This window comes from Perca fluviatilis, chromosome 21, assembly GCF_010015445.1.
Source record: "Perca fluviatilis chromosome 21, GENO_Pfluv_1.0, whole genome shotgun sequence".
In the NCBI taxonomy this organism is placed as follows: domain Eukaryota; kingdom Metazoa; phylum Chordata; class Actinopteri; order Perciformes; family Percidae; genus Perca; species Perca fluviatilis.
Window position 1 is genome coordinate 4,088,450 of NC_053132.1, and position 26,535 is coordinate 4,114,984.

Below are 26,535 nucleotides of genomic sequence, written 5' to 3' on the forward strand. Positions count from 1 at the left end.
ATCTGTATAAATTTATTTTTATTGCTATTTATGTCAGCACAGTTATTAAAACCGTCAGCATCACAGGTCAAAACAAGTTTACACTGGCAGCATTATGTTACAGACATGTGCATTATTTCAAACATTACAGTGCCATATTAAAACACGTTTTAAATCAGTCACACCCTCTATAACCACTCCTGTAATAGGAGTGTGTGTTCATTTTGAGACTTTCAGCAAGTGTCAAACCAAACTGTACTGAACTTAACAGTTAACCAGAAGACGTATGAGCAGATCAGTGCAGTTACAGTACGTACGTAGTGTGAATAAGAAGAACTGTTATGGATATAGCGAATGACTCGTGAATCATTAAACCTGCAAGGTTGTCTTTACATGTAGACCGGGTAGACCCAGCCCGATCTGCCGGGGATTAGATTTCTCCCTGCAGCTCAGGCTGGAAACCTGTATGTTTATCTATCCTGCTTCCGTTACAATTTTGCAGGGACCAATCACAAACTGGCTTATCCACCTGGCGCCCTATTGGTGGGTTTGACACAATGGCAATAGAGAAGCGACCAAGCAGCTTCTTGTTTACATTCCACATGGCGGCCACTGAAGTGCAGCGACCCGTTGATGCCGCTGTCGCTGCTACGTCACCCTGACCGTTGGTCTGATTGGTTGAAGGACTATCCAATCACGTACAGAGTCATTTGAACTATGCCCGTTGATCACGCCTCTTGTGCGGTAGAAAATACAGAGCAGACTGATGTTCAATCTTAAAAGACTGAGCTTTAGTCTGGTGATAGCCGGACTAGTTTACATGCACATTTTAATGTGAATAAATAAGTGTTCTCGTGGTGATGCATGTACATTATTAAAGTGCCCATATCACTTTTTCTGGGATTTTGGGTGTTCTTTTGTGTCTCTGGTGCTTGCACACACAAAAAAACTTGAGTGGTTTAACACACTGCAGCCACAGGACACGTTTGTTGTGTGTGACATGGATATGGGTTCTCTGCAGATACACATTTCTTGGTTTCTTTCGGCCAAACAAACATCCAGGACATTCCCTTTGGCTGTCGAGCAAAGCTGCTATTTTCCCAGAGATAAAAAAAAAACAACCCCAAACCAAACGTTACAGAGGCTGCATCCTTTACAGCTGGACACTTGTAGTTGAACACAATTTTACATTTTAGGAGATTATTGTGTTATTCTATCCATATTTCCCATTTCAGCCTTAATTCATTTTAGTATCTGTTATCCTGCTTTGCCTCCCCTCGGCCACTAAGGTCTAGTTGGTGAAGGGCGAGGGTCAGAAAGGCTTCCAGGTTGCATGTTGCGTTAGTCTTTAAGCGGGTCTGAACTCAGTGCGTGGCTGGTGTCGGGGCGGTCTGCCCCGACGCTCCCGTGGATGCAGCTCCCCCCTCCTCCCCGCTGCCCGTGGCTCCCCGGCTGAGGACGACATGCGGCAGGGCGCTCAGCAGGGCCTTCTCCAGCTTCTGCTCCAGAGCGTCCAGGCGGCGGTCCACGTGCTCCTTCAGCCTCCTCTCCATCTCCTCCAGACGGCGCTCCATGGCCGCGTCCAGCTCCCTGCACAGGGACGCCGAAAGGAGGTAACGTTTGGGTTAAAAAGCCTGGCTGAAGAGTAAAAGATGAGAACACTGAAAGCTTCACTGAGGCTACAGTTACATCGCTACGTTTTGGTTTTAAAGGTCCGATGACATGGTGCTCTTTGGATGCTTTTATATAGACCTTAGTGGTCCCCTAATACTGTATCTGAAGTCTCTTTTATATAGACCTTAGTGGTCCCCTAATACTGTATCTGAAGTCTCTTTTATATAGACCTTAGTGGTCCCCTAATACTGTATCTGAAGTCTCTTTTATATAGACCTTAGTGGTCCCCTAATACTGTATCTGAAGTCTCTTTTACATAGGCCTTAGTGGTCCCCTAATACTGTATCTGAAGTCTCTTTTATATAGACCTTAGTGGTCCCCTAATACTGTATCTGAAGTCTCTTTTATATAGACCTTAGTGGTCCCCTAATACTGTATCTGAAGTCTCTTTTATATAGGCCTTAGTGGTCCCCCTAATACTGTATCTGAAGTCTCTTTTATATAGACCTTAGTGGTCCCCTAATACTGTATCTGAAGTCTCTTTTATATAGACCTTAGTGGTCCCCTAATACTGTATCTGAAGTCTCTTTCCCGAAATTCAGCCTTGGTGCAGAATTACAGCCACTAGAGCCAGTCCCACAATGAGCTTTCCTTAGGATGTGCCATTTCTGTGTCTGTAGCTATTGAGGAGGAGAGAGGGGGGGCAAGGTGGAGGGTGGGGGTGTGGCCTTGACCAACTGCCACTTTTCTCGTTTGAAAGCCATGATGTCTCTCTCTCTTTCTCATGGGTGGGCCAAATTCTCTGGGCGGGCAACGCAGAGAAAGGGGAGGTAACCTTGCTCCTTATGACCTCATAACAAGCAGATTCCAGATTGGTCCATCTGAGCTTTCATTTTCTCAAAGGCAGAGCAGGATAGCCAGGGCTCGGTTTACACCTATCACCATTTCTAGCCACTGGGGGACCATAGGCAGGCTGGGGGGGACACATATTAATGTTAAAAAACCTCATAAAGTGAATTTTCATGCCATGGGACCTTTAAAAGAATATCTTCTGCTACGTTTCCCCCTCTCATTCCCCCTGCTCTGGCGTTTCTCCCTCTCATTCCCCCTGCTCTGGCGTTTCCGAGCCCCTAAACCGGAGACATTTGGAAACACTTCTGACCCGTTTTGGTTTGGAATCTGCGGGGCTGTGTTGCGGTCTCAACCAGTGGCGTAGTCTACGTGATACGCAGGTATTCGCCGTATACCCACTAGGAAAAGTCAAGGATTTCCGTATACCCACTTACAGAAGCGCAATGATACGTAACAACATGGTTTTGTGACAGAACGTTCTTATTTCCATTCATAAAATCACCCCGTCTGTGTTGTGAAGCACTGACTTTTGGACTTCTGTGGCCGTGCCCTGGATCTGATGTGATGTCACTTAACGTTACTAAGCAACAACAAGTTGCATTCTCTGCGCGGTCTTTCCTTTCTCGCAACTGGATAGAGTTTGAACAAAGTTTGAAAGTAACGAGATATGAGACGTAAACAGACCCAAATAACACTACTTCAGTGCTTTCAAAAGTCCGTCCCTGAAGCTACTGCCGCGTCCACACTGCAGCTGCCACAGACCACGGTGACCCGATGGTTAACGCCACCGTTACAAAAAAACAGCCGGAAAAGTCTACCGCAACGTTACTGTTACCTGGTAAGTGAGAGTAGCTTAGCTATATGATATTGTGTGTTTGTGTGTGTGTGTGCCTGTGTGTGTCTGAGTACAGCAGTAAACAGAATACAATGTTCATATTTCCTTGTTTGAGATGAAGAGAGAGATGGTGAGAAGTGAGAACTCGTGGTCAGCATTGTGGACTGAAAGTCAGGCGAGGGAGTTTAAAAACCGGTGTCCTTGGTTAGAGTGGAGGGACAGAAAGTTAGGTAAATATCAGCACACACATGCAAAGCTGATATAAGCAATGGAAATTCATAAGGTCAATGACTATGCAAATTAGAGTAAATTCTTAAATCTTAAATGTGCATTACTTTACACAATTAAATTACTATATGGCAATGTCAGTTATCAATGGTCAGATAATTAACTAAAATAGAAAGAGTGGAGCTTTTTTCTCCTTTCGTCTGCTTTTTATGCATTTGTTAGCCGTGGTGTTGAAGATTGTAAACAGTTTATTAAATACTTTTGAGTAAATGTAGGCCCTGTTCAGCAGATGTTATTACTAATTGATACAAAACTTGTATGATGATGCTAATTATTAGTCATGGTTTTGTGTGGCTGTGTAGGGGTGTCAATTAAATGGCTCATTTGTGTGATGTCCTGTTGTGTTCAGGTTCGGTCGCGTTTCTCAAACAGTTAAATCTGTCTCATCTGTTCTCAACTTCAAGTGTTTTTCCAGGGCTTTAAATAAACGCCATCAATACTGGAACGTCAGTTGTACGTTCGTATATGGAAACGACACAGTGCGTCGCTCTGGGACAGGCCAGTATGAGGCTGGGAGGGGAGAATCACAGTATACTCACTACAAAAAAATAGACTATACCACTGGTCTCAACGGCCCCAAACGGCAACTTTTCTCCTCCTGATCGGGTCGTGAGGTCTCATTCTCTGAGACTAAGCTATTAATGTTACCATGGCAACAACCAGCAACGTGCGGAGTATACATGCTGCCTCCTGTTTATGCCCAGTATACCAGAATGTTGATGAGATACGCTGTACTGTTTTGGCATGTTAGTTTAAACGGAGATTAGTTCGTACTGGAGCTAAAACCACTGGTGTGCACCGAGATTGCTTTTGGGTCAAAACTCTTCTTAAAAAAACTAAACGTAGCGATGTAACAATGTAAATGTAGCCTAACATAGAATAAAATGAAAACCGCATTAAAGTGCATTCGTGTTTAACCATGTGTATAAAATGTGGCTAAATGTACACTGACTGTTTCTATACATTAGTTTTGAATGTCACAATAGAAGAAACACACATACATCTAAATCATATTAAAATACAGATGTATTTCCAACAAACTGCAAAGGAATTGGGATTGGAATAATAAAGAGAAGACTTGACTTATACAGGTTGAGTCTGAGGAGTATGAGGAGTTTTGCGAACTTTCGAGAGGAATCGAGAGGCGGACTGATGATGTTAAAGCTGTAATGCTCACAGTGGCTAGCCTTGTTGCCGTATTTGTTTTAAAGGGTAATTAACTTTTTTTTTCCAACCTGGACTCTATTGTCCTATGTTTTTGTGTACAAGTGACTGATAGGAACAACACTCTTTGAAACTGGTTCAGTATTAAGCATGAACGCTGTAACCAGCAGCCACAGACCGGGCTGCAATGTAACCCAATGGGTCAAATGTGCATCGTCAATTTGGTCCACTAAAAGTGCTGTTTTTGCCGCTGACAGACTCAGATTATTTTATTATTATATTTATTATTTTTGTCTGACAACATTATGGGATGGATCCCTACAGAGATAGACCTTTAAAACCTCTTTAAGACCTTTCTGTTTAACCAGAAACAGCTCTGAAGTCACTAGAGCTAAACCCACCAGACTCCATTTATAAATACTTTTAGTGTGTATAGAGCCAACATATTTCCACATGTAAATCAGTAAACTATGTGTTTATTTCAACCAAAACTAGAGTTGTGTTCATTGGAAAAGTGGAAAGATGACCCAAAACGGCTTTTTATAGTTTTATTTTATTGCTGTGGACTTTAAATGAAGTGTATTTTACGATGTTTTTGGTTTAAAAAAATGTTTTACTCTTTAACAGAAAGGTCAACCTCCTTAGAAATCCTTTCCATAATGTTGTCAGACACTTAGAATATTAATCTGAGCCTGTCAGCGGCAAAAACGAGCACTTTTGTGAAGGTAAATACAAGCTGGACAATTGCCCTATTAACTTCTATTGTAGCTTTTTTTCTATTTTGCTGACTCCCCGACTGCAGCGATCTCGCTTCATACTGGACCAATGACAAAGGTTGTTGTTCCCATCAGCCACTTAGACAAAACATAGGAAAATAGGGTCCAGGATGAAAGAAATCGGTAGTTACCCTTTAAGTTCTCTTTGTCCATCTTAATAAGGAACTCGGCTTTATTTGGTAAAAGTGTGTGGATGTTTTTCCTTTGTTACACCCACAGTAAACTTTTACTAAGCTGAACTTTTGCATGATAAATAATAACAGCGACTCGTGTTAAATGTAATAACTGTACTGTGACTTTGCATCAGGCACTCAAATGTGGAGACAGAGGCATGTTTGAGTCTAGTTTAGAGGAATGAGAGAGTGGGAAGACAGTCAGCGTGAGTGATTCACGAACAACCATGAAGCCACATCACAGACCAAACCCTCAAATCTAAACACAGACACTAAAACTAAACCACCCACACAGTCGATGCTGACCACCGTCTTCCCCTTACCTCTAAATCCTGCTGCGGCCATCTGACTCACTTTTCGTTCTGACAGCTGACTTTCATCCTAACCACCTGCGGGGAATATCTCAAAAACGAGATGCTTAACAAAACATCGCCTCTGCTTCTTCTCTCTTTTTTTTCTCCACCTTCTCAAACAGTTCCAGTCTCTCTGCAGGGATTTGCATTTTCTCAGAACTACCTTTTACTAAGGCTGGGCAATAATTAAATATGATAATTTATCGTCTTTCACGAGATGTCGTGATATACAACGACGTTGTCTAAATTGATAAAAACAAGCACATACTAACTCAATTTTCTCCGAAAATCTGTTGTGAAACATTTTGAGGGAATATCATTTGAGGAATTGCAAATTTGTTTTAACATCACACTATTTTCTGTACATGCATGTAAACATCAGTATTGGAGCTGGAAAAAAACATTTATTTTTCTCTCTATGATATCACTTAAAACAGTTTACCATATTATTGATGATAATTTATCTCAAATATTTTGTGAAAGCAATTGTCAACCCTACAATATCGTCGCAATATCAATATTGCATATATCTGGTCAAAATATCGTGATATCTGATTTTCTCCATACTGCCCAGCCCTACGTTATACCCTCAAGGATCTTGAAGAATCTTTAAGCCACCTTTAAGTCTTTCTTGAGCCCTTCCAGTACTGTACTTCCAGTACAGCTTCTCTTACAACCAGAGGATCTCCTGACTCCTTCCCATTGTTGCTCAACTCCACCAACGTTGATCTCTTAAGGCCCGGACACACAGAGCCGACAGCCAAACGTCGGCAGAAAAGCCAGTTGGACTGATCGGTCTCCCCAAGTTGGTCAAAAAAGTGCCTCAGAACACACCGAAGAGACGAGATATACGTAATACGTCTCCATAACAGCAGGCGGCGCTAATTTGTATTGTCGCCCAAAAATGAAAACTGGCAGCTGATTGGACCAACGCGTCACGTGGGGTCTGGTTTCTCCGGAAATTCAAAGCCAGACTGTCATGGGGGCTCGTTCAGAATACGATCTCATACTAAAAGAGTTCACCCAAACGTGTTTGTGAAAACATTTTAATGCAGCTGCTGAATCGGTTTTCATTTCAGATCGACAAAGGTCAGTTTAAAAGATTTTCGTCAGATTTTGAGAGTCTCTAGTCAGGCTCATTCCGTTCCCCGTTTCCGGGTTAGCACTCTACCAATCAGATGGGTCATTTGAGTCCGACTGCCGGCAGTGCCCACCCCGCTGATTATACAATTTCAAATCGGCCGAAATTCACAGAACACACCGAACAGACTCGAGTCACCGACCTCGCCAGACCGTCAATATAGATGTTTCAACATAGAGCCGATTATCGGCTCTATGTGTCCGGGCCTTTATCCTCGCTCAGCAATTTTTATTCCATTGTAGTCTATATCCACGACCTTCCACTTCCACGGGATTGCTCCGTTGCCACTCCTTCTTTTTCGGTTCTGTTGGTGGTCGTCTCGCTCCCCCCTAGCGCCTGTGAGCTGAAAAACCACCCTTGCAACTTTCGGCCGGCGAGCCAACGATCGCGTGATATCAGGTCTCGTGATGTAAGGAATTTTGCTTCACGGCACTGCACACATACGCCCATTCAGGGACCGGCTAACAAGGTAGCGATGGAGTTTTTCCATAGAGAGTATATAAACTGGACCACCAGATCCCGTGTCTCTGGACCAGAGACCAGTGAAGGATGTCAGAAGTCCCTTTCCCGGTGCTGGCTGAGCGTTACTGAGCAGCCTCCAACTGAGCTTGAAGACGTAGATGTGACGTGAGCAACCTGTCTGAAAGTGTGAAGTCTTCTGGTAGCTGTGCCGAGAGAAATCTCAATCATTCCCAATCTTACAGAGACGGAGAGCGTAGGTATATGTAAGGAGATAACATAGACACAGGCTAATTACTGATCACTAACATGCTAGTTAACATTAGTCATTAAACCTAAACAGCTAATGGAAGTCCAAACTGCCTGAGAGCTTCTCCTGTACTATACGGTAATTCCTCTACTGTGTGACAGTAAGTCTCGTGGTTATGACACAACCGTTAGCCTATTTTTATAAAAGCGTCTGCTACGGAGCCATAACGTGAGCTACAAGGTAATGGAGCCTTTTATACATTGTCGTGTTTCTTTAGAAATAAACAACGGACAAATAGAGTCTTTAAACTCTTCAGATGTAAAGTTATTCGCTTTCAAAGTGCCGTCAAAATGAATGGGAGTCAATGGAACGCTAACGGCGGGTGAGCGTTTGGTAGCATCAAAATGGCGCCATAGGAGGTTCGAGTTCTGAAGAGAGGCTTACCCCCCTTGAGTTTTTCACACTATCGTCATGGCTGAGCCGGCTAAAAAGAAGCAGAAAGCTCAGAAAGCATCGTCGGAGGAACAGAGGAAGAGGAAACGGCAGACTGACCGAGAGAGGAGTCAGACACGAGTAAACATCGGAGCTGCCAAATATCTACTGAAGCTGTAGGGGGGGCTCTAGAGAGAAACCTGCCAGCAAAAAGAGAGAACACAGCGAAGAAATGGCCAAAACTGCATAGCGCCTCTTGAACATAATAACATGATCTGATATAAAGTATTAAACTCTTTCAATATTCTAGCCCGTGGTTACCACACTCGGATGTGTTTTGGCGAGACGTACCGCTGAGCTGCTGTCCTCTCCTCGGTGTGGAGTCGACGTTCACTCTGAGCCCACAACGCGCTGCACCGCTCTGACAAAGAGCCTCATTTATCAGACCAACATTTGTCACACCAGCTCACAGGCACTTTTTTTTTTCAAATTGTAGAAGTGAAACAAATGCCAGCTGTACATTAAGTAAAACTCATACTTTTTGCAGCCTTTTGCATCAGTGCTGGCTGAAAATAATTCCATTTCTTCACTGAGGTTTGGTGCAGTTTGCCACCGTTTTAACCACTCACACATACAGCGATGCTGATAAATGAACTCTATTGTCTCTGTATCAGCCTGCTCCTAGCACTGCTAACAACCACTGGTTAAAACCAGAGCCTTCTGTGTAACCCAGTCTGTCAGCTGTTTACCAAGCACAGTTTTTACCACAAAGTCTAGAGCGGGCCAATCACAGCCTGAGGCCAGATTTTATAGGGCCCGCAGCCTCGGTTTGTGAAAGACAAGAGCAAGAGTCATACTTTGCATTATTCATAATAAGTCAGGTTTAAATTGAGCGTTGAGGTTCAGATATTTATTAACTTCATGGGAAGTTTAAGCTATTCCATACAGTTTGTTTTGTTATCTGACTGCAAATGTAAAAGTAGTGCTGGGCGATTAGGACAAAATCAGATATCACGATAGTCTTGACCAAATACCTTGATATCGAGGCGATATTCTAGGGTTGACAATTGGTGCTCTAACAAAATAACTTCACACTTAGATTGATCAGTTATGTTGATATAATGTCTAAGTGGGTAAAAGGCAAATAATAAAACAGCTAGAACCATAGGCGCGGGAAGTAGGGGTGCTGGGGGTGCGGAAGCACCCCTTGTTGGCGGCAGCACCCCTTGTTGGCAAACTGCGATCAAGCCCGTATTACCCAATGGGCATTAATCATTATGGTGATAATTATCCAATCAGAATAAAATAAAAGTTGTTTAATGTAATGATTGGGAGAAGGCCGCATGCATTGTGTAGATTGGCTAAAGATAAAGGTGGGTGGGCATAGAGCAGGTTGTTTACATCGCACTGATCCAAGATCAGCTTTCTAAGAACGAGTTGAGATTGAAAGAGAGGAATTATTTGTAACTGATCCCCGGTCAGATTGGGTTGTATCAGCGAGTGAAAGTGTGGAAAAAGGAAAAAAAGCGGCTGCTATAAAAAATGTCCCGCGAATAAAGAGCTGGGAATGACGAAGAGGAGGATGTCGAGGAGCTAGCTAACGTTAGCTTGGAAGAATCGCTGCCTTCTACCAGCTACACTCAGCCACAGCTAACGGTAGCTAACGTTAACTTTAGCGAAGTTGTTGTGGAAAAAGACAGAGATGAGGCCGGACGGTCATCAGCATTATAGAACAAGGTAATAGCACCTCAGGTACCATCATCTCTGAAGAGCCTGCACTACGGGGACCGATTACAGAGACCGTCCGGGAGGAAGTTATACCCAGAGGGATATCAGCCTTTCAGAATCGGCGGCTAAATATCCAGCATCTCGGAGGGGGGACGAGGCTGGCGGTAGAAAGACCCGCTCTCTCACTAACGAGGCACTGACCCGACACCTTCACCACGGTGAAACGGTACCACGGGAGTGGATTCTATATTCACTGTCCACCGGAGACATTTGTTGCGTTGCCTGTGAAGTTCTACCAACACACAGCAGCGCATCTGTAGTAGGGTTTGGCGAGCTGCTAGAGCTGGACTTTGAGGATTGGATCTGCGACTTTGCAAAGAAAAAGACAAGAAATTAGAACTTCTAAAGGTAAGAGCTATTATGCTATCTGTAAATTGAGTAGGTTAATATAATCTGTTGTGACCGTGTGACCAGATAATGTACATATTTTGTTTAGTTTATTGAAATGCCATGCATATCAGACGTATTGCATCATAATTTTGTGATGCTGCTATAGGCCTGTGTGAGACTAAGTTGTCAAGTACAGTAGCCTATATGTTGGCTTTTGCAGTTTGTGAAGTTGCAGCTGACTAAGTTATTTAACAACCTGCGCTCAGCTGTGTTGTGTGATGGTATTGTTGTATCTTCAGTCAATCACGTTTCAGAATTACTATTGTGCTTTCTGCTTGGGTGATTTTTTAGTGAGTACTATATCGCCATAGTCTTGAGCCATACAACGCTTTGGTATGATTTAATTAATTGTAACACTGTCTTGTGATGTGTGAGTCAGATGGCAGTACTTGGTTTATTGAACTGGAAAGGCATACTTGACGCCTGCTCAGCTGGACTAGTCATTCATCTTTTTATTATTTTTTATTCGATAGTGACAGTGGATAGACAGGAACGGGGGAGAGAGAGAGGGAATGACACGCAGCAAAGGGCCGCAGGTCGGATTTAAACCGGGCCGCTGCAAAGGAATCTTTTGACCAGTAGTGATTTGCATGTGATTTAGTGCCTATATAGTTCGCTGTGCAGTACATAGCAGTATGTAGCCTACTTCATGGAGGGGGGGGGAGGCAGAGGTAGAGTTGTTCTGCTTACCCACTTCCCGCGCCTCTGGCTAGAACAGCCTGGTAAGTTCAGAAAAGTACATCGTTTTACTGTATTGTAGCCTTTAAAACCAGGAAAAGATGATATCCAAAATCTAAGACGATATCTAGTCTCATATCACGATATCGATATAATATCGATATATTGCCCAGCCCTATGTAAAAGTAAAGGCAGAATTGTTTTTTCCGATTTGTTCACGCCTGAGTGATGTAGATTTGGTAACATTGCCATTTAAAAAAAAAAAAGTGATAATTGTGACGATGAAAATGGTTATAGAACAGTACATTTGTATGTAACTTTCATTGTTAAATGTCAGAAGATACCGCTGGCCCCCAGGCATCTTCACATAATCAAACCTGGGAAGGTTTGGACACCCCCCTGGTCCAGAACATGAAGGCTCCATGCAGTCTGATGAAAAACAACGTTATAATATGCGATATGTGTTGACAAGCAGCTTGGAGATCAGTGAATATTTTACCCCGAGGCAGTGGGAGACGTTTGGGTGTCAGCTTTCAGCTAACAATGCCACCTTAGACATCCAGAACTATTGGCCCAATAAATAAACAAGGCTCCGTTTCATCCACGCCCCCGGGACTGTGCCACAATGATGTGGCTGCAAAAAAAAAATCATCATTGTTTCATCAGTGCTTTCCATTTAAATAGGAATAGACAAGGCCAAATATTCTGTTTAGTTACGTATATGCAGGGACATAAAAATCTATACTATCTTCTATCACTTTCACTACGGGCCACTCTGGAAAAATGAAAATCACATCAAAGGCCAGGCAAGTAGAGTTTATTGACATGCTTTTATTGAGAAAAGACAAATATCTTTGACTGGATACTGGACACATTTTTTTTTGTCATTTTTGTTGATATCTCCGACACCTTTTTCAACTTTTTTCGGATTAAAACCTGCGAGGGGCCGGTTTCGGCCCGCGGGTCCTGAGTTTAACACGTGTCGTAGCTAATCTTTTGAGGAAAAGCTAAATGCCTACAGTGTCTGGGTTTGTCATTGGGGGTGCATGATATATCGACTCAATATCGCGATATCACGATGCGCAATATTATATTGAAAATGTCGTCTGCAATATTTAGTTTATTTAGTGGAGCGCTGCGTCCCGTCCGTTGGCTGTGTGGCTTAGTTAGGTTTGATTTAGAGCTTGAAGCGCTGTAATGGTCATGTTTCATTGGCCAGTTACCGTGCCCCGCGCACATGTTAGTGCACGTCAGAGCACGGGCCCACTACGTGACAAACCCTATGGAGCGTACCACGTGTGGGCATATTTCAACAGAGTGACAGTGTGAGTGAAGAAATGGCAACAAAAACGGAACGAATCAGAGAAGGGAAAGAGAAGAAAGGACCTAAAGAGAGAGCGAAGGGAGTGAGCGGCGCAAAAGAAAGAACACAAAAGTAAGAAAATGAGTGTTGCTCAGGGAGACGACGAAATAACAGAGATTAAAGAGGAAACTTTAGTGGCCCAAAGTAATGCCATCCCGCATCTATTTCTCACCGGTAGCTACCCTGCAGCTTTTTAAACAGTGTTTATATGAGGCAGAGTTTGGAGTCGGAAATATTGAATATTTTTCATCCACAACCGACCTGTGGTCCAGCTGCACTACGGAGCCATACATAGGTCTCAGTGTGCACTATATTCTTGTGAATCTTGTGAACTTTTGTAATTTTACATATGTTTAAAAATATTGAAATTAATATCGATATCGCAATATTCAAAATCGATATCGCAATATCACATTTTGCCAATATCGCGCAACCCTAGTTTGTCAGGAGAAATTGTTGCACACGTTCCTATGAATGACATTTTCTCAGACACCTGTTGAAGTGAATGGGATGATGTGAGCAAACACAACCAGCACCGGATGGAGGAGCTCGGGAGTCCCTCAAGTTCCTCAAAAAAACAAATGAGGGCAGTAGAAGAGCCTGGGGAAAGGATCCCATCAACTTCAAGTCAATGCATGGGGTTTTTTTGTGGCCAAATTTGATTTAACTGGAAGCAGCGACTTAAAAAACATCAACTGTTTTAACTGTAACTCTGCAACTTATCTTTAATGCTAAACAAACGATGATTACAGGATAATACTATCACTTCTAGTTGAAATGCTAGTACTATTATCATTTTATAGTAGTGGTAGTATAGTATAGTATCTTAGCAACAATAAAAATAGTATTATATTATTATTTGTAATTTAAAATAACTTTTCTCCATGTTCTGCAGCCTCAGTTAGCTGCAGGAGCCAAGCAGTACCGCCTTTCTGACACAAGGTGGAGCTTTAATATCTGATTACACATCCACAACATGGAGCAAAGATCTTTAACAGGGGGTCCGGGACCCCTCAGAGTTACTGCAGGGGGGCTGCCAAATTATTGTTTGATTGTTTTTCAGAACGTTTTTTTTTTATTATTAAAAGGTCTGAGAATATATATTAACATGAATTCAACTGAACGTCACTCACCATGTGCCATTTCTCATCATCTTCTCCTTCTCTGCAGCGTCGTCCAGTCTCAGCTTGGTCACCTGTCCACAGAGGCTCTGGAGCATGGGCAGAAGCTCCGGGCCGGGGCTCTGCGCCTGGCCGCGCCCCTGGCCTTTCAGGAAGTGGGACATCATCTCCGCCATCTGGGCGTGGCTCATGGGGCCTCCGCTCTCACTGCCCGCTAAGGATGGGAGACCACATCGCAAACTGGTCAGCTGCTACGACTTGTGAATGTCAAAACTAAGAAAAAGTAGTTATTACTCTGGAAGACTTGGAGTTCAGCTTTTCTTTGAGAAAAGAACAAAGAACGGCACTGAAGTCATTCTTAAAAAAGGAAGATGTGTTCGGAGTTTAAAGTTGAATCTATCAACCAGCGTTGCTCTGATTGGTTGTAGTGCTATCCTATTACGTGCAGAGGGAATTTGAAAGACAACCGTTTATCCCGCCCATCGGATCGAGCCCTGCCAATGGTGAGTTCCCAGACCCAACATCTGGATGTGGGACTGTCTTGTCAGGCTAAACACCTTGTGCACTTTTGTTGACCTGAAACTAGCTTCTTTTTAAGCTCGGAGACTGGGGACTGGCGGACGAGCATAAAACTTCGTTCTGCTGGAGCGGCGGAGCGTCATCTGCAGGTCTGATGGAGCCGACTGGAGGCTAGTGACACAGACATAAGACTTTATCAAACTGTGTGATATGCAGCATGTGTAAACATTTTCTCTACCTACATTTTACTGGCAACAAATTGGTTGTAGACATGCTGAGGAAAGGATTTCTTTAGCAGGACATAGAAAGGTAAATTACTTGGTAAGTAAAGTCTATAAGGATATGGGATCACATTCTGTGGCATGAGCGCATACAGACAGCACAGATAACACTGATACCCCAGAGTCTGCAGGCTGGGGCTGGTTGCTGACGGCTGCTGGGGAGATGTTGGCTCCTTGAGCCAGGGCCGAGAAAACGCCACCGCCCATCAGGAGAGGCAGGAAGCCGCCCAGAGAGCTGGTCTGGTTCTGGAGGGAAAAACAGTCCCTGTGTCAAGCAGCGAGGCGATTTTCATCAGGGATATGCAATTAAAGGTTGCCTGAAGGTGGATAAGCAATCAAAGAACCTTATGGAAAAACTTTGGAAAACAACGATCAGCGAACTGAAGTACAAGCAAGAACGTGTACTCCACCAGCATAGCTGTAATACCTCCTTAAAAGGTGCACTATGAGTTCCTGCATGGTTTTAGCGCGATTCGAGTCGCTACTCGCTCTGAAAATAATCACCATTACTCTCTCACTCGCTCACACTCCCCACACACACACACGCCGGCCCTGCTATTCTCTTAAAGAGATCGACACACACACCAACAAACACGTATAAACTTCAAGGCCACTTAACGTAGGCTACGGCAAAAGCTCGGCGTGGAGCCTCCGCAGGACCATAAATCACGCTTTACTGCCTAAAGAGTTTGTTTAAGGCTAAAGCTAAATTCACTGCCCCTTTTTCACCCACCTTCTGCTGGAAGTGCACCATGTCCATGAGGTTCTGGGCTCCTGGAGAAAGGCTTGTTCCCATCTCCTCAACCAGACACTGCACCTGCTGCATGTCGATGCCGGGGCCGCGGGCCGCGCAGGGCTGTAGCTGCTGCAGGCCCACGACGACGCGAGCCACCAGAACGCTGCTTCTACCGCCCAGGGACAGCAGCTGGGACCCCGAGCAGAGGGAGACAGAACCAGAGGATTAAACTAAACTCAACACAGCCTTGTGCAAATATAGAACTGTAACTGGATGAAGAAAACTGTCCCAAGGTCAGACACAACGCCTATAGATGTGAAAACTGAAGTTCAGACGATGCGAGGGTCTCTGGCAGACGTCACATGTCTCTCTGGAACGCAGCTCACCTTGACTTCACAGGCTGGGCACGGATGCTCGAGGATCAGCTGTTTCTTGTAAAAAGGGCCTCTGTCTGAACTGTGGGCGAAACAGAGGATACCCTGACGTTATCAAACTCAGACTTTATCAGGAAGTTATCCATCGATAAGAAATAATAAACGTAGCACAATGTATGTTTGTTTATAATCTTTATGACATTCTAGCCTGTAAAAAAAGCAGTATGATCAGCTCCATCTCCAAACACGGAACCCAAGTGACGATAACTGTGTGTGTGTGTGTGTGTGTGTGTGTGTGCGCGTGTGTGTGTGTGTGTGTGTGTGTACCTGTCTGGCTGGACGCTGTCGCCCCTCTCACCGCGTATCGTCCCGCAGTATTCTCCCGTCTGGCTGTACACCTCCATGGTTCGAGCCTCGCTGATGACCAGCAGGCGGCTGATGGCGGTAGAGGAGCCGGGGCCGCAGCGGAGCGTCAGGACGCACGGAGACCCTTCCTCTGTCTGCTCCAACAGCACCGGGCCGCCCCTGTCAGGGGAAGATAAGGGTTAAAGGTGCTGCTCACTCATCTTTGCCCCTTCTGTAGAAAAAAAATGGGGGTGAGGATTGTTTGCCCACATTACACACACAGTTAAGTTCACTTCTATGTCAGATAGATAGATAGATAGATTGATAGATAGATAGATAGATAGATAGATAGATAGATAGATAGATAGATAGATAGATAGATAGATAGAGATAGAGAGATAGAGAGATAAAAGAGGCTGTGTGGATGTGCAAGTTAACCCTTGTGTTGTCTTCACTTTTTGTTTCTCTGGGTCAAGATTTAAAATCAAAACTTCTTTTTTTTTCACACTTTTGTCACTTTTTTGTCCAAGTTTTTTGTCACTTTTGCCGTTTGTTTCTGAGCTTTTTTTGACGTTTTTTCTTCTTTTTTGCGCCACGTTTTTGAAGCTTTTTCCAAAATATTTATCGTTTTTTTTCAATGTTCTTTTATCAATTATTTTCTTCAAATGCTATAAAATTTTATAAAACACCCAAATTCAATGAAAGCAGTGAACTGATCACTTATTTTACTTGTGAAGAGCGTTGTAGGGAACTGTCCATGTTATTTTTTTGGACAATTAGGTTGAAAGAAAACCCACATTTCTGATATAGAAACTTTTTGAAAATTGACCAAATTTGACCCGAGGACAACAGGAGGGTTAAGAGCTTCTTACCAATTTGTCTCGTCTCCTTCCGGCTGACTGAGCTCCTCTTCATGATCCTCTTTGTTACCGATGTGAACAGGAAGCAGGACATCAGCCAACTGATGTCCCGGCGCGTGGCAGACCCAAGCAGCTCCGCTCTTCACAGCAATGTCCACCATGACGCTGCTCTCGGACCACAGGGACCGTAGCCTACTAGGAGACAGGCCGAGACACAAAGTGGGAAACAACTTAGGAGACAAAAATGAATCAGGACAAGCTGGGAGACAAGCTAGGGCAGAAGCAGGCGTTCTGAAACAAGGCTGAATGAAGCCAGGACAGTCAGTCCCCCTCTGCGGTCCATCAGGACCAGAACCTCACGCCATAAGACTGCAGCTGGCTCAGGAGATAAGCTCAAATAAAACTTGATTGTGTCCACACAGACAATGTTCTTGCATCATCTGTTCCAACAATCAACAGATAACATTAAAAAACTAACATAACATAATAATGTTGGCATGGGGTACTTTCCATAAAATCATCTCTCAATGCAAATCAAACCAGCTATTAGGCTAACTGAAATAAAACCATGCCAATCTCTAGGTATGGTGAAGGGTATGTGATGATGTGGGGGGGCTATTTTAATTCCAAAGGCCAAGGGAACTTTATAAGGATGCATAGTATCCTGGATCCATGAAATAACTGGCCTTTCAAAATAAAAGTCTGCCTGCCTCTATGGGAATTTAACATAGGGGTGTACTGACTTATGCCCCCTGTATTTTAAGGAAGAACATTTATTTATGTACGATACATTATTCATTCATAAAGAAAATTGGTGTCCTTAAAAGTTGGATTTTTCCTATTTTTTTTAATTAAGGCATTAAATTTTCCTCTTTTTAGTCAACTTTAGCATGGGTGTACTCTAGGGGTGGGTGGAAAAATCGATACAGCATTGTATCGCAATATTTTCTGTGGCAATACTTTATCGATACACAGACGGCAAGTATCGATCTATTATTATATGTGTGTTGGTAATTTTGTCTGCTTGACAATCCCATTTTGCAGCAATAAAATTAAAGTGAGATGAACAAACAGAGAAATGTATCTTTTTAGATGAAACAGATGTTGATACAGTTTTCTTTTGGGGACATCATTTAAAATTGGGAATAATTTGAAGTTGTAAAAAAGGTCATAAATTGCAGTATATCGCAGAATATTGTAATATGTTTAAAATCGCAATAATATTGTATCGTGACCTAAGTATCGTGATGATATCGTACCGTGAGGCCTCTGGTGATTCCCACTCCTAGTGTACTCACTTATGCTTAGCACTGTATATTGTACATATATAGACTTTGGTTTTATATATTTATTGCTGTGTTTTCGATTCTATATTTAGGTTTCTTGACTTTTGCAGTGCATGCTTTTATTTTTATTTTATCTTACTGTGTTTTATTGTTATGCTACAGAACATTCAAGGCAAATTGTATGGGAAAACCTACTTAGGCAACAAACCTGATTCTGATCCAGAAGATGAGTTATAGGAGACAACATACAGAAGATAAATCAGGACGCTCTACAGGCAAATGAACTTACAAATGAACAAATGAACCATAAGCCCTAACATTATAACTGTATCTGACATATCAGGAAGGTAAACTTTAAATATGTATTTTCGTCTAGCTATTCCCGTTTTATGTATGTTTTATGCACTTGACAGGTGGAGAATCTCGGCATGCATCATATTTAAATGTAAATCAAGTATTTGCTCCAGCAGCAGTAACAGTAAATAAACAATATAGCTTGCTAGGCTACTTCTACCTTTACCTTAGAATTGCTCCAATTGAAACCGTTGACTAGCTTGTTTTCTTCCGGTTTCTGAACCTTCGTCTTCGCATTTCATTGGACGTATTAAAAAAACAAAAAAAAACTACGGATTAATTTCATTCTGGGGTTATAACTGATGCTAAAACGATGAATTTTCGGACTTCTGCTGTCGCTAAATCCGATGAGCCGAACTGGTCGAACTACAGCTGTCGTGTGCAGCGCGCGACGGGGATGCTGTGGCCTGACGTCATTAAACAGCGACTCATGAGATGTCATCGACCCCATGCATATGATCAACCCTACAGGCGTTGTTTTGGTAAATTAAGCACCTCTTCTTTTCTAACTGCAACACATTTAGGAGTTTTACGTGTTTCGTACACATTGTATATAGCTAGCGTGTTGTGTTAACGCTTATGGCATTTTCTACGGTGCAGCGAAGCGAACGGTGGCTAGCAAGCTGGTATCGTGATTTGTGAACGTATGCAACGTAGCAACGCATCTGTTTGATACAGTTGCTATGTGTCTGTGATCAACAGCGTTAGCATGGAGGCTAACGCTGTGTTTTGATGTTTAGAAGTCGCATTAGGATTTAGAATATATTTAAAATTCCAAAAGTAAAAGGGCTTACGTCCAGTTTAGTGTCACAAATTATTTTCCAAAAACTGAGTGTCCCAAATGATGAGGGTCTTATTTGAGACAGGTTAAGGTTAGGGTGGGTTAGGGTAGCACAAGTGGTTTAGCAGATTCATAATGAATTAAGGACATTGTATGGGGAATTTGGGACACTAAACTGCACGTAGGACATTGTAGGGGGAATTTGGGACACTAGACTGCACGTATACCAAGTTAAAGTACTAATTACTAGGGCTGCTCCCTCTTAGTCGATTAGTCGACTAATCGGTCGTTTTGGTCTTAATCAACTTAGATTTCTTTAGTCCATTAGTCATGTTTTACGCTTTTTTCATGCTGAATGACTTATTTCCAAGAAACGTACGAGCACATCTCTGGTAAACAAGAATTAAGGGTTGACATTTTACCTAATAGATATCACCGTGAAACCTACTTTGATTATTTTCATTAAGGTAATTATTTGTTGTATTACACGTTTTCTGAAATGTGTTTAAATATGCAAAGGAGGCGTCATCTTATTCAATATATGCATCCTTTTGCATGACTCTTTGCAGAGAAACTCAGATTTACAGATCTGTCGATTAAATCAACTAATCGATTAGTCGATACAATTGAAGGAGTGTTAGTCGACTAAGAATTTCTTCAATCGAACACAGCCCTACTAATTACGCCGAATGTCCCATTTCAGAACAATGTATATTATATTACTGGATTATAATGTTTGTATAACGCATTCATGTGTTCATCGCTGTAATGTTGGAGCTGGTAATGGTGGAGCAGACACAGCTCTATTTGCTTTTATTACTTAATATCCTGTTGTCCTCGGGTCTAATTTTGTAAAAGTTTCTATATCAGAAATTTGGGGTTTACCTCCACAAAATTGTCAACAAACAAAAGAAAACATGGATGGTTCCCTACAACGCTTTTCACAATTCAAATAAACCAACAGTTCACTACTTTCATTGAATTAGGGTGTTTTAGTCAATTTTTTTTTTTTATTCAAATACCATTCAATTTTATAAAATGCGGCAACAAAATCAGCAAAATAACAAAAAAACCTTGGAGCATAAAAGTGACAAAAGTGTCTAAAAAGACGACCAAAACATACACATTTTTTATTTTTGTTTTGACCAAGAAAAACAACAAGTTGTATGGTCGACAGGAAGACAACACAAGGGTTAATATCCTGCTGGGTAGTTGCATATTATGGGTTAGTAAAGCAGCATATTTTGCATCCGGGAAAACAACTGCAAATACCCTCAGCGGGGATTAATTATGAACCAATAAATGTGTGTTTGTTTCTCCTTATAATAACAATAATAATAATAACATGCTTATTTGATATAGCAACTTTTATGGACAAAGTCACAAAGTGCTTCACATGAAAAATTGTTAAAACAATAAGACCCAAACAGTAGGGCTGCACGATATGAGGAAAATATCTAAATGCGATTATTTTGACGGATTGCGATTGCGATATGATTCAATATATTGGAGGGAAAGATCATTTTTGTATCATTATTCTCATTTTCATTGAAAAATATTAACATTGAAATAAATTAAAATGATTATAGTGTGGTTTTTGCGAGGATCTGTACCAAACAAAGATTTTTCCCTTTAGTCTGTAGGATAGGATCTGTAGGCCGGAACGTCTCTGCAGCACCACAATACTTTATTTTAGAATGGTTAGACACATATTTTGCCTTTAACAAATATTACGCAGGGGGGGGGGGGGCCTGCAATTTGGATATTGCACTAGTTCATATTGCGATTTCAGTACAATTGCGATTAATTGTGCAGCCCTACCAAACAGTAAAATGAGCTAGCAAAAAATAAACTACTCCAATCACATAATCACCAATGATGACGTTGTCGCGATCAATGAAAGCAGAGTCTATTTACTGTTCTATGGAAGAACTTGAGCACATCAGAGCTGCATTAGGATCCATCATGTTAATACTGTGAGTTGAGCTGAGTGAGTTTAACTTGAACGCTTGAAAGTCTGTGAAAATTAAGGAAGGCTTTGAATGCACTCAAACTCGTGATATAGTTGGATTGTACTTGATGCATCAGTGTTTAAATTGCAGCTGGTAAAGGTGGAGCTTTTGGAATTTTAATTACTTTGTATACTTGGATTTCTGGATTTGTCCTGGATTTTTTTCTAACGACACCCTAGCTAACGTGGAAAAATAATGGCATCGTTAATGCAGTGTTTCACCACGGTTTGTGGAAGACTTAGGTGCACGTATTTGGCAAGAAAGTGACGCTATTCAATTAAAAACACATGCAATTTCACATCATTTTGGACCGTATTTTTACCATATCTGTGTCTAAAATGTTGGAAAAGCTAGGGAACATAATAAAAAAATAACACTCAAAAAGCTTGAAGACCAAACTTGCCAAAGAAGTCAACTGGGGACCAATTACAACCATTAGATCTGAGAGAAGTATTTTAGGTAGCCTTGCTCACATTGATAAGTTCATTTTAGGTGGTGCCCAAAACGGCTCTGGGGCTGCACCTAAGCTAAGGCTGGGCAATATATGGATTTTATATCGATATCGTGATATGAGACTAGCTATTGTCTTTGATTTTGGATATCGTAATATCATGATATGACATAAGTGTCTTTTCCTGGTTTTAAAGGCTGCATTACAGTAAAGTGATGTCATTTTCTGAACTTACCAGACTGTTCTAGCTGTTCTATTATTTGCCTTTACCCACTTAGTCATTATGTCCACATTACTGATGATTATTTATCTTAAATCTAAGTGTGAAGATATTTTGTTAAAGCACCAATTGTCAACCCTAGAATATCGCCGCAATATCGATATCGAGGTATTTGGTCAAGAATATCGTGATATCTGATTTGCCCAGCCCTAACCTAAGCCTTATGATGGTAGGGGAAACCCTGATTAATGGATCTAACTCTCTTTTTAAAGCAGGGCATGGACTTCACAGAGTGCTACGGAGACAGTGTCTCTAGTGTTGCTGCCGCAGCTCGCTCCGGCTGTAGGAAGCGTGTGAGGAGGCTGATAAAGAGAGGTTTCAGCGTGGACTGTCGAGACAACCGCGGCTGGAATGCCCTGCACGAGGCGGCGGCCGCCGGCAGTAAGGAGTGTGTGCAGGACATTTTGGCTGCTGCGGGCGGTAAGAAAGGTCACTGTGAAACTCATGGTTGTTCTCACATTGTAGAAGCTGAAAGCAGAGACTTCTTGGATTTAGTTCTGCACAAATTACCCTAAAGAATTCATTTTCGGCCAACAAACTAATCAAAGAATAAAGTAATTGTTTTGCCGATAAAGATCAAAGATACTAATTTACATTTGTAGCTATAGAGAGAACAAAAGCAACCCATCCTGACATTAGAGAAGATGGAACCAGAGTATGGTTCTGCTGTTCTGCGTGCTGAATTACTAAAAGCAGTTATCAAAATTGTTGTTGATTAATGATAACGTCTTGCTGTTTCCTGTTGCTCTGGTCTCAAAACATCTGACCAAAAGGACTACAATTGTACATTAGCCGGCTGGCTAACACTGGCACATTTACAGAAAAGTTGATTAGTGTGCGTTGCCAATATTAGGCATTTTCCAAACTATCGGTATCGGCATTTATAACGACCGATAAATTAATATTAAAAAAATAAAATAAAAAAATAATGCGTGTTGGCGTTGCATAGTTTGTCCACCAGAGGGCGCTCTACAACGTGCCTCTTGACAACACTTGTGTTTAACCCTTTCATTTTCATATCTTAAGTTTGTATTTTTGTACATTTTATTTATCAGAACTTTAATATCTTTTGATGTTCTGTTGTGACAATAAAACAAACACGTTTATTTTTAAACTGCATTATCATATTATGTTAGTCTCATAAATAACTACAAATTACTAATTTTAGGGAAATCTGTTCATGTTTTGTTATGCGTTCCTTGATGTTTATTTAAAATATATATCGGCCGATATATCGGAATATCGGATTTTTAAATCACCAAATATTTGTATCGATATTGGCCTTAAAGATCCTTTATGGGTCGGGCTCTAGTTGTCCGTTTATAAATAGAAAGAAATGAAATGAACAAATCAATTTATTAATCAATCAATCCTTTTAGCACAAGTTCATCAAGGTTTCTTTAAAGTCAAATACTCCTTTTCAGGTAGACACGACTTTTCTGTCTGTCTGTTGTTCTGTGTGTCAGCAGCAGGTTCGTCCCGTGGCTGCAGTGCCTATGTCAACTCGTTGACACACGAGGGGGAATCTGCGTGCCACCTGGCAGCGCAGCGGGGCCACCTGGCCGTGGTCCGACTCCTCCTGGAAGCCCATTCCAACATCAACCAGCTAACAAACGACTTGTCCTGTCCTTTGTATGCAGGTATAACACGTGTCCATCACCACATTGGTGTACCTCTTGTGCTGTTTTCACCCTCGTGAAAGATAATGGCGATTAACAGTATGATTGTCTAAAAAAATTTAAATTTTGAATGAATCCCAGGATCCATCTTTTGGTTATATATCACTGTCATGTGACCCAGGTAATGTAATAACACAAACACACACTCTATGAAGTAAACTACCCCTCTTTATTATCATAAAACATTTCTAACTGTATCCTAACATTTGTCATTCTTGTTGCTATGAAGGTGTTTAGGGTCAAGTGCCAAAAACTAACAAAAAAAAAATATAGTCCGACCAATAATCACTTATATAATTACAGTTTGGCATATCTAAACGCAATCAACAATTACCAGTCATACGTCTTAGGACCTTAGCTAATGTTAGCAATTAATTTCCATTAAACAAAGAAAGCGTGATTATGTAAAAAAGTTGACAGTTATAATATTGATATGTAATATATTATATATATATATATATATATATATATATATAAAATATTGATAATACTGTGCAATTTCATTACAGTGCAATATCATTACTCCACACTGCATATCACACTGTATATAAAACCATATTTATCTTTTTTTTTATATATATATATAGTATATAGTATATGAATATAACGTCTCAGAACACTACTTATTTTATTCCATGTTACATTTCTTTCACGTACATGTTGGCACTGGAAAAGGAGTTGCTTTTAATCTCGTTGTACATGTGTATAGTGACAATAAAAGGCATTCTGTTCTCTTCTATGTACTAATTGTTCCAGGCCTAGGGGTACCATGTGGGCTGTTTCCACTCTTGTATGCACCTCTGATTAAATAAATGTCCTCTTTAAAGTTAAATTAGATGTGAAAAAAGGGTGAAGAAGGCCGAGTTGTGCCCATATGCACGTGGTTTTCTGCCCAGTTCTATTTTGAATGTAAGACTTTAATATGAAATAGCCATTTAAATAAAGGCTTTTGAATTTTTTTACAACAAAAGTGCCTTGGACCTTTTTTTCCCCCTTTTTGAAGTTTTGTGTTCCCTTTCCAAAGAGCACCTTCATGATTTGTTTTGAACGTCCGAGAACACTTTTCTTCTTAAATTAGATCTGATTGGATTCATTCGGCAGTATTTATCAGCTGCTCTGGGTTTTTCCAACAGCTGTAGACGGCGGGTACAAGGAGGTTGTAGAGCTGCTGCTCAGTAAAGGTGCAGAGGTCAACAGGACACACACTGCGTCCTGCTGGACCTGCCTCCATCAGGCTGTTTATAAGGTAATAATGGAACCCACAAAACACACATCATTCTGGGAGGTGTACCCCCCTGTAACTTTTAATGTGCATACCTTTTTTTTTTATTTCCCAAGGGTCACAGTGAAATTGTGCGCTTACTGGCCAGTGTGTGCAACCTGGAGGCACTCGATGACCACAAGATCTCCTCTCTCTTTGTGGCTGCACAGTATGGACGACAGGAATGCCTGGAAATCCTTGTTAATGCTGGTAAATAGCTGTTTCTCCCCTTAGGCCTTTATGTGGGCCTGTGCATTTGTTCATAGCTCAATGTATAGCTTTGTTTGTTACAATTTAATGTTGGTCAGAGACTTGATCAATTTCCACCAGAGTTCTCTTCTTGTGTCCCAGTTACTTTCTCTTCTTTGAGGCGCTGACACACCAACCTGATTATCGGCCGTCGGACAGTCTGGCGAGGTCGGTGACTCGAGTCTGTTCACTGTGTTCCGTGCCGCCGTCAGTTGGAGGAGCCGTCGGCTTTAATTTTGGCTGATTTGACTCGTTGAATCGGCCAGCGGGCAGTCGGACTCAATGACCAACTACCAGAAATGACGAGCGGGACGAGCCTGACAAACGCCTCTCAAAATCTGAGGAAAATCTTCTAAACTGACCTTTGTCGATCTGAAATGAAGACAGATTCAGCAACTGCACGGCCTATTTCTCGCTTAAAATGTTTTCAGAAACACGTTTCGGTGAACTATTTTCGTAAAATATTCCGAACGAGCCGTTGTGGTTGGGGAGAAGCCAGACCCACGTGACACGCCCGTCCAATCAGCTGCCGGTTTTCATTTTTTGGGTGACAAATACAGATTAGCGCCGCCTGCTGTTATGGAGATGTATTACGTCTCGCGCACTCGCAGAACGTACGCTCAAGTCGGCGTCGCTTCGGTGTGTTCCGAGGCACTTTTTTGACCAACTCGGGGAGACGGGAGCCAACTGAAAATCAATTGAAAACACAAGACCTAATGAATTGTGTTTCATTTGGTTGTCACCCTAGGTGCCAACGTGAGCACCCAGGCAGCTGATCTGGCCACACCGCTGCTGATTGCCTCTCAGGAGGGCCACCAGGCGTGTGTGGACTACCTGTTGGACCACGGAGCAGATCCTAACGTAGCGTGCAGTCACGAGTGGCCCCAGCTTCCCATTCACGCTGCTGCTGAGTTTGGCCACATCAGGTACTGACTCCTAACTTGTCTTGTTGGACAGTGATTCCTAACATTGTTTAGTCTTGACCCCTCATCACATGTTGAGTTTGTCAATGAGTTGTAAACTTGTAGATAAAGAGGGATTCTTTCTCTCAGATTGTTTGATTTGAAAACATTTTGAGACTTAAAGAGGTTTTTTGTTATTGTTAGTTGATGGAAATTTCAGAAAATTGCATTGCTGTTTATGCGAGCCCAAGGTGACATCTTCAGGTTTGTCCAACCAAAAGTCCAATCCCAAAGATATTCCATTTACGATGATATAAACATGTAGCCTGGCTCTGCCCTCCTAAGTACTTCCGTTCAATTGTCATTTTCCTTCAGTACTCCGTCTGGGTTTGTTCGGTATAGTCTTGGGTTTTGTCTGGTCGATGACGTTGAGGTTCGGTAACCTTCGGTGAGTTCCGTAATGGCGGCGGAGAATGGCAGATCCAGAGTGGCTCTGGGCACATCCATTA

At 42.0% G+C, this 26,535-nt stretch overlaps 2 protein-coding genes across 5 annotated transcripts in view; one reads left to right on the plus strand and one right to left on the minus strand.

Moving 5' to 3' along the window:
- c21h10orf88 (chromosome 21 C10orf88 homolog) lies at nucleotides 1-18,780 on the minus strand. The gene is made up of 9 exons (XM_039789081.1): nucleotides 18,578-18,780; nucleotides 16,784-16,966; nucleotides 15,894-16,091; nucleotides 15,579-15,648; nucleotides 15,190-15,381; nucleotides 14,574-14,702; nucleotides 14,271-14,346; nucleotides 13,669-13,870; nucleotides 1-1,569 (listed from the first exon to the last, which is right to left on the minus strand). Exons 2-9 carry the CDS (start codon nucleotides 16,930-16,932, stop codon nucleotides 1,344-1,346), a joined length of 1,242 nt encoding a protein of 413 aa, XP_039645015.1. The 5' UTR covers nucleotides 16,933-16,966; nucleotides 18,578-18,780; the 3' UTR covers nucleotides 1-1,343.
- asb3 (ankyrin repeat and SOCS box containing 3) overlaps nucleotides 18,771-26,535 on the plus strand; it is an 11,552-nt gene continuing 3,787 nt past the window's right edge. The window contains exons 1-6 of one of the 4 annotated variants that reach the window (XM_039788629.1): nucleotides 18,771-18,893; nucleotides 22,148-22,355; nucleotides 23,402-23,575; nucleotides 24,748-24,860; nucleotides 24,953-25,085; nucleotides 25,873-26,050. In XM_039788629.1, coding sequence (XP_039644563.1) covers nucleotides 18,861-18,893; nucleotides 22,148-22,355; nucleotides 23,402-23,575; nucleotides 24,748-24,860; nucleotides 24,953-25,085; nucleotides 25,873-26,050 — 839 coding nt within the window. In that variant the 5' untranslated portion in view covers nucleotides 18,771-18,860. The remainder of the gene's footprint in view (nucleotides 18,894-22,147; nucleotides 22,356-23,401; nucleotides 23,576-24,747; nucleotides 24,861-24,952; nucleotides 25,086-25,872; nucleotides 26,051-26,535) is intronic. The other 3 variants (XM_039788630.1, XM_039788632.1, XM_039788631.1) reach the window with 3 other exon arrangements.

What these genes read in the sequence shown, in the direction of transcription:
- c21h10orf88 (XM_039789081.1), bottom strand. Translation starts at nt 16,932, where the DNA reads ATGGTGGACATTGCTGTGAAGAGCGGAGCTGCTTGGGTCTGCCACGCG. An exon ending in GCCCAGCCTGTGAAGTCAAG is followed by an intron (nt 15,382 to 15,578) that starts GTGAGCTGCGTT and finishes TCGGGGTCCCAG; the next exon opens with CTGCTGTCCCTGGGCGGTAG. An exon ending in ATGATGAGAAATGGCACATG is followed by an intron (nt 1,570 to 13,668) that starts GTGAGTGACGTT and finishes GTCCCTGTGCAG; the next exon opens with GGAGCTGGACGCGGCCATGG.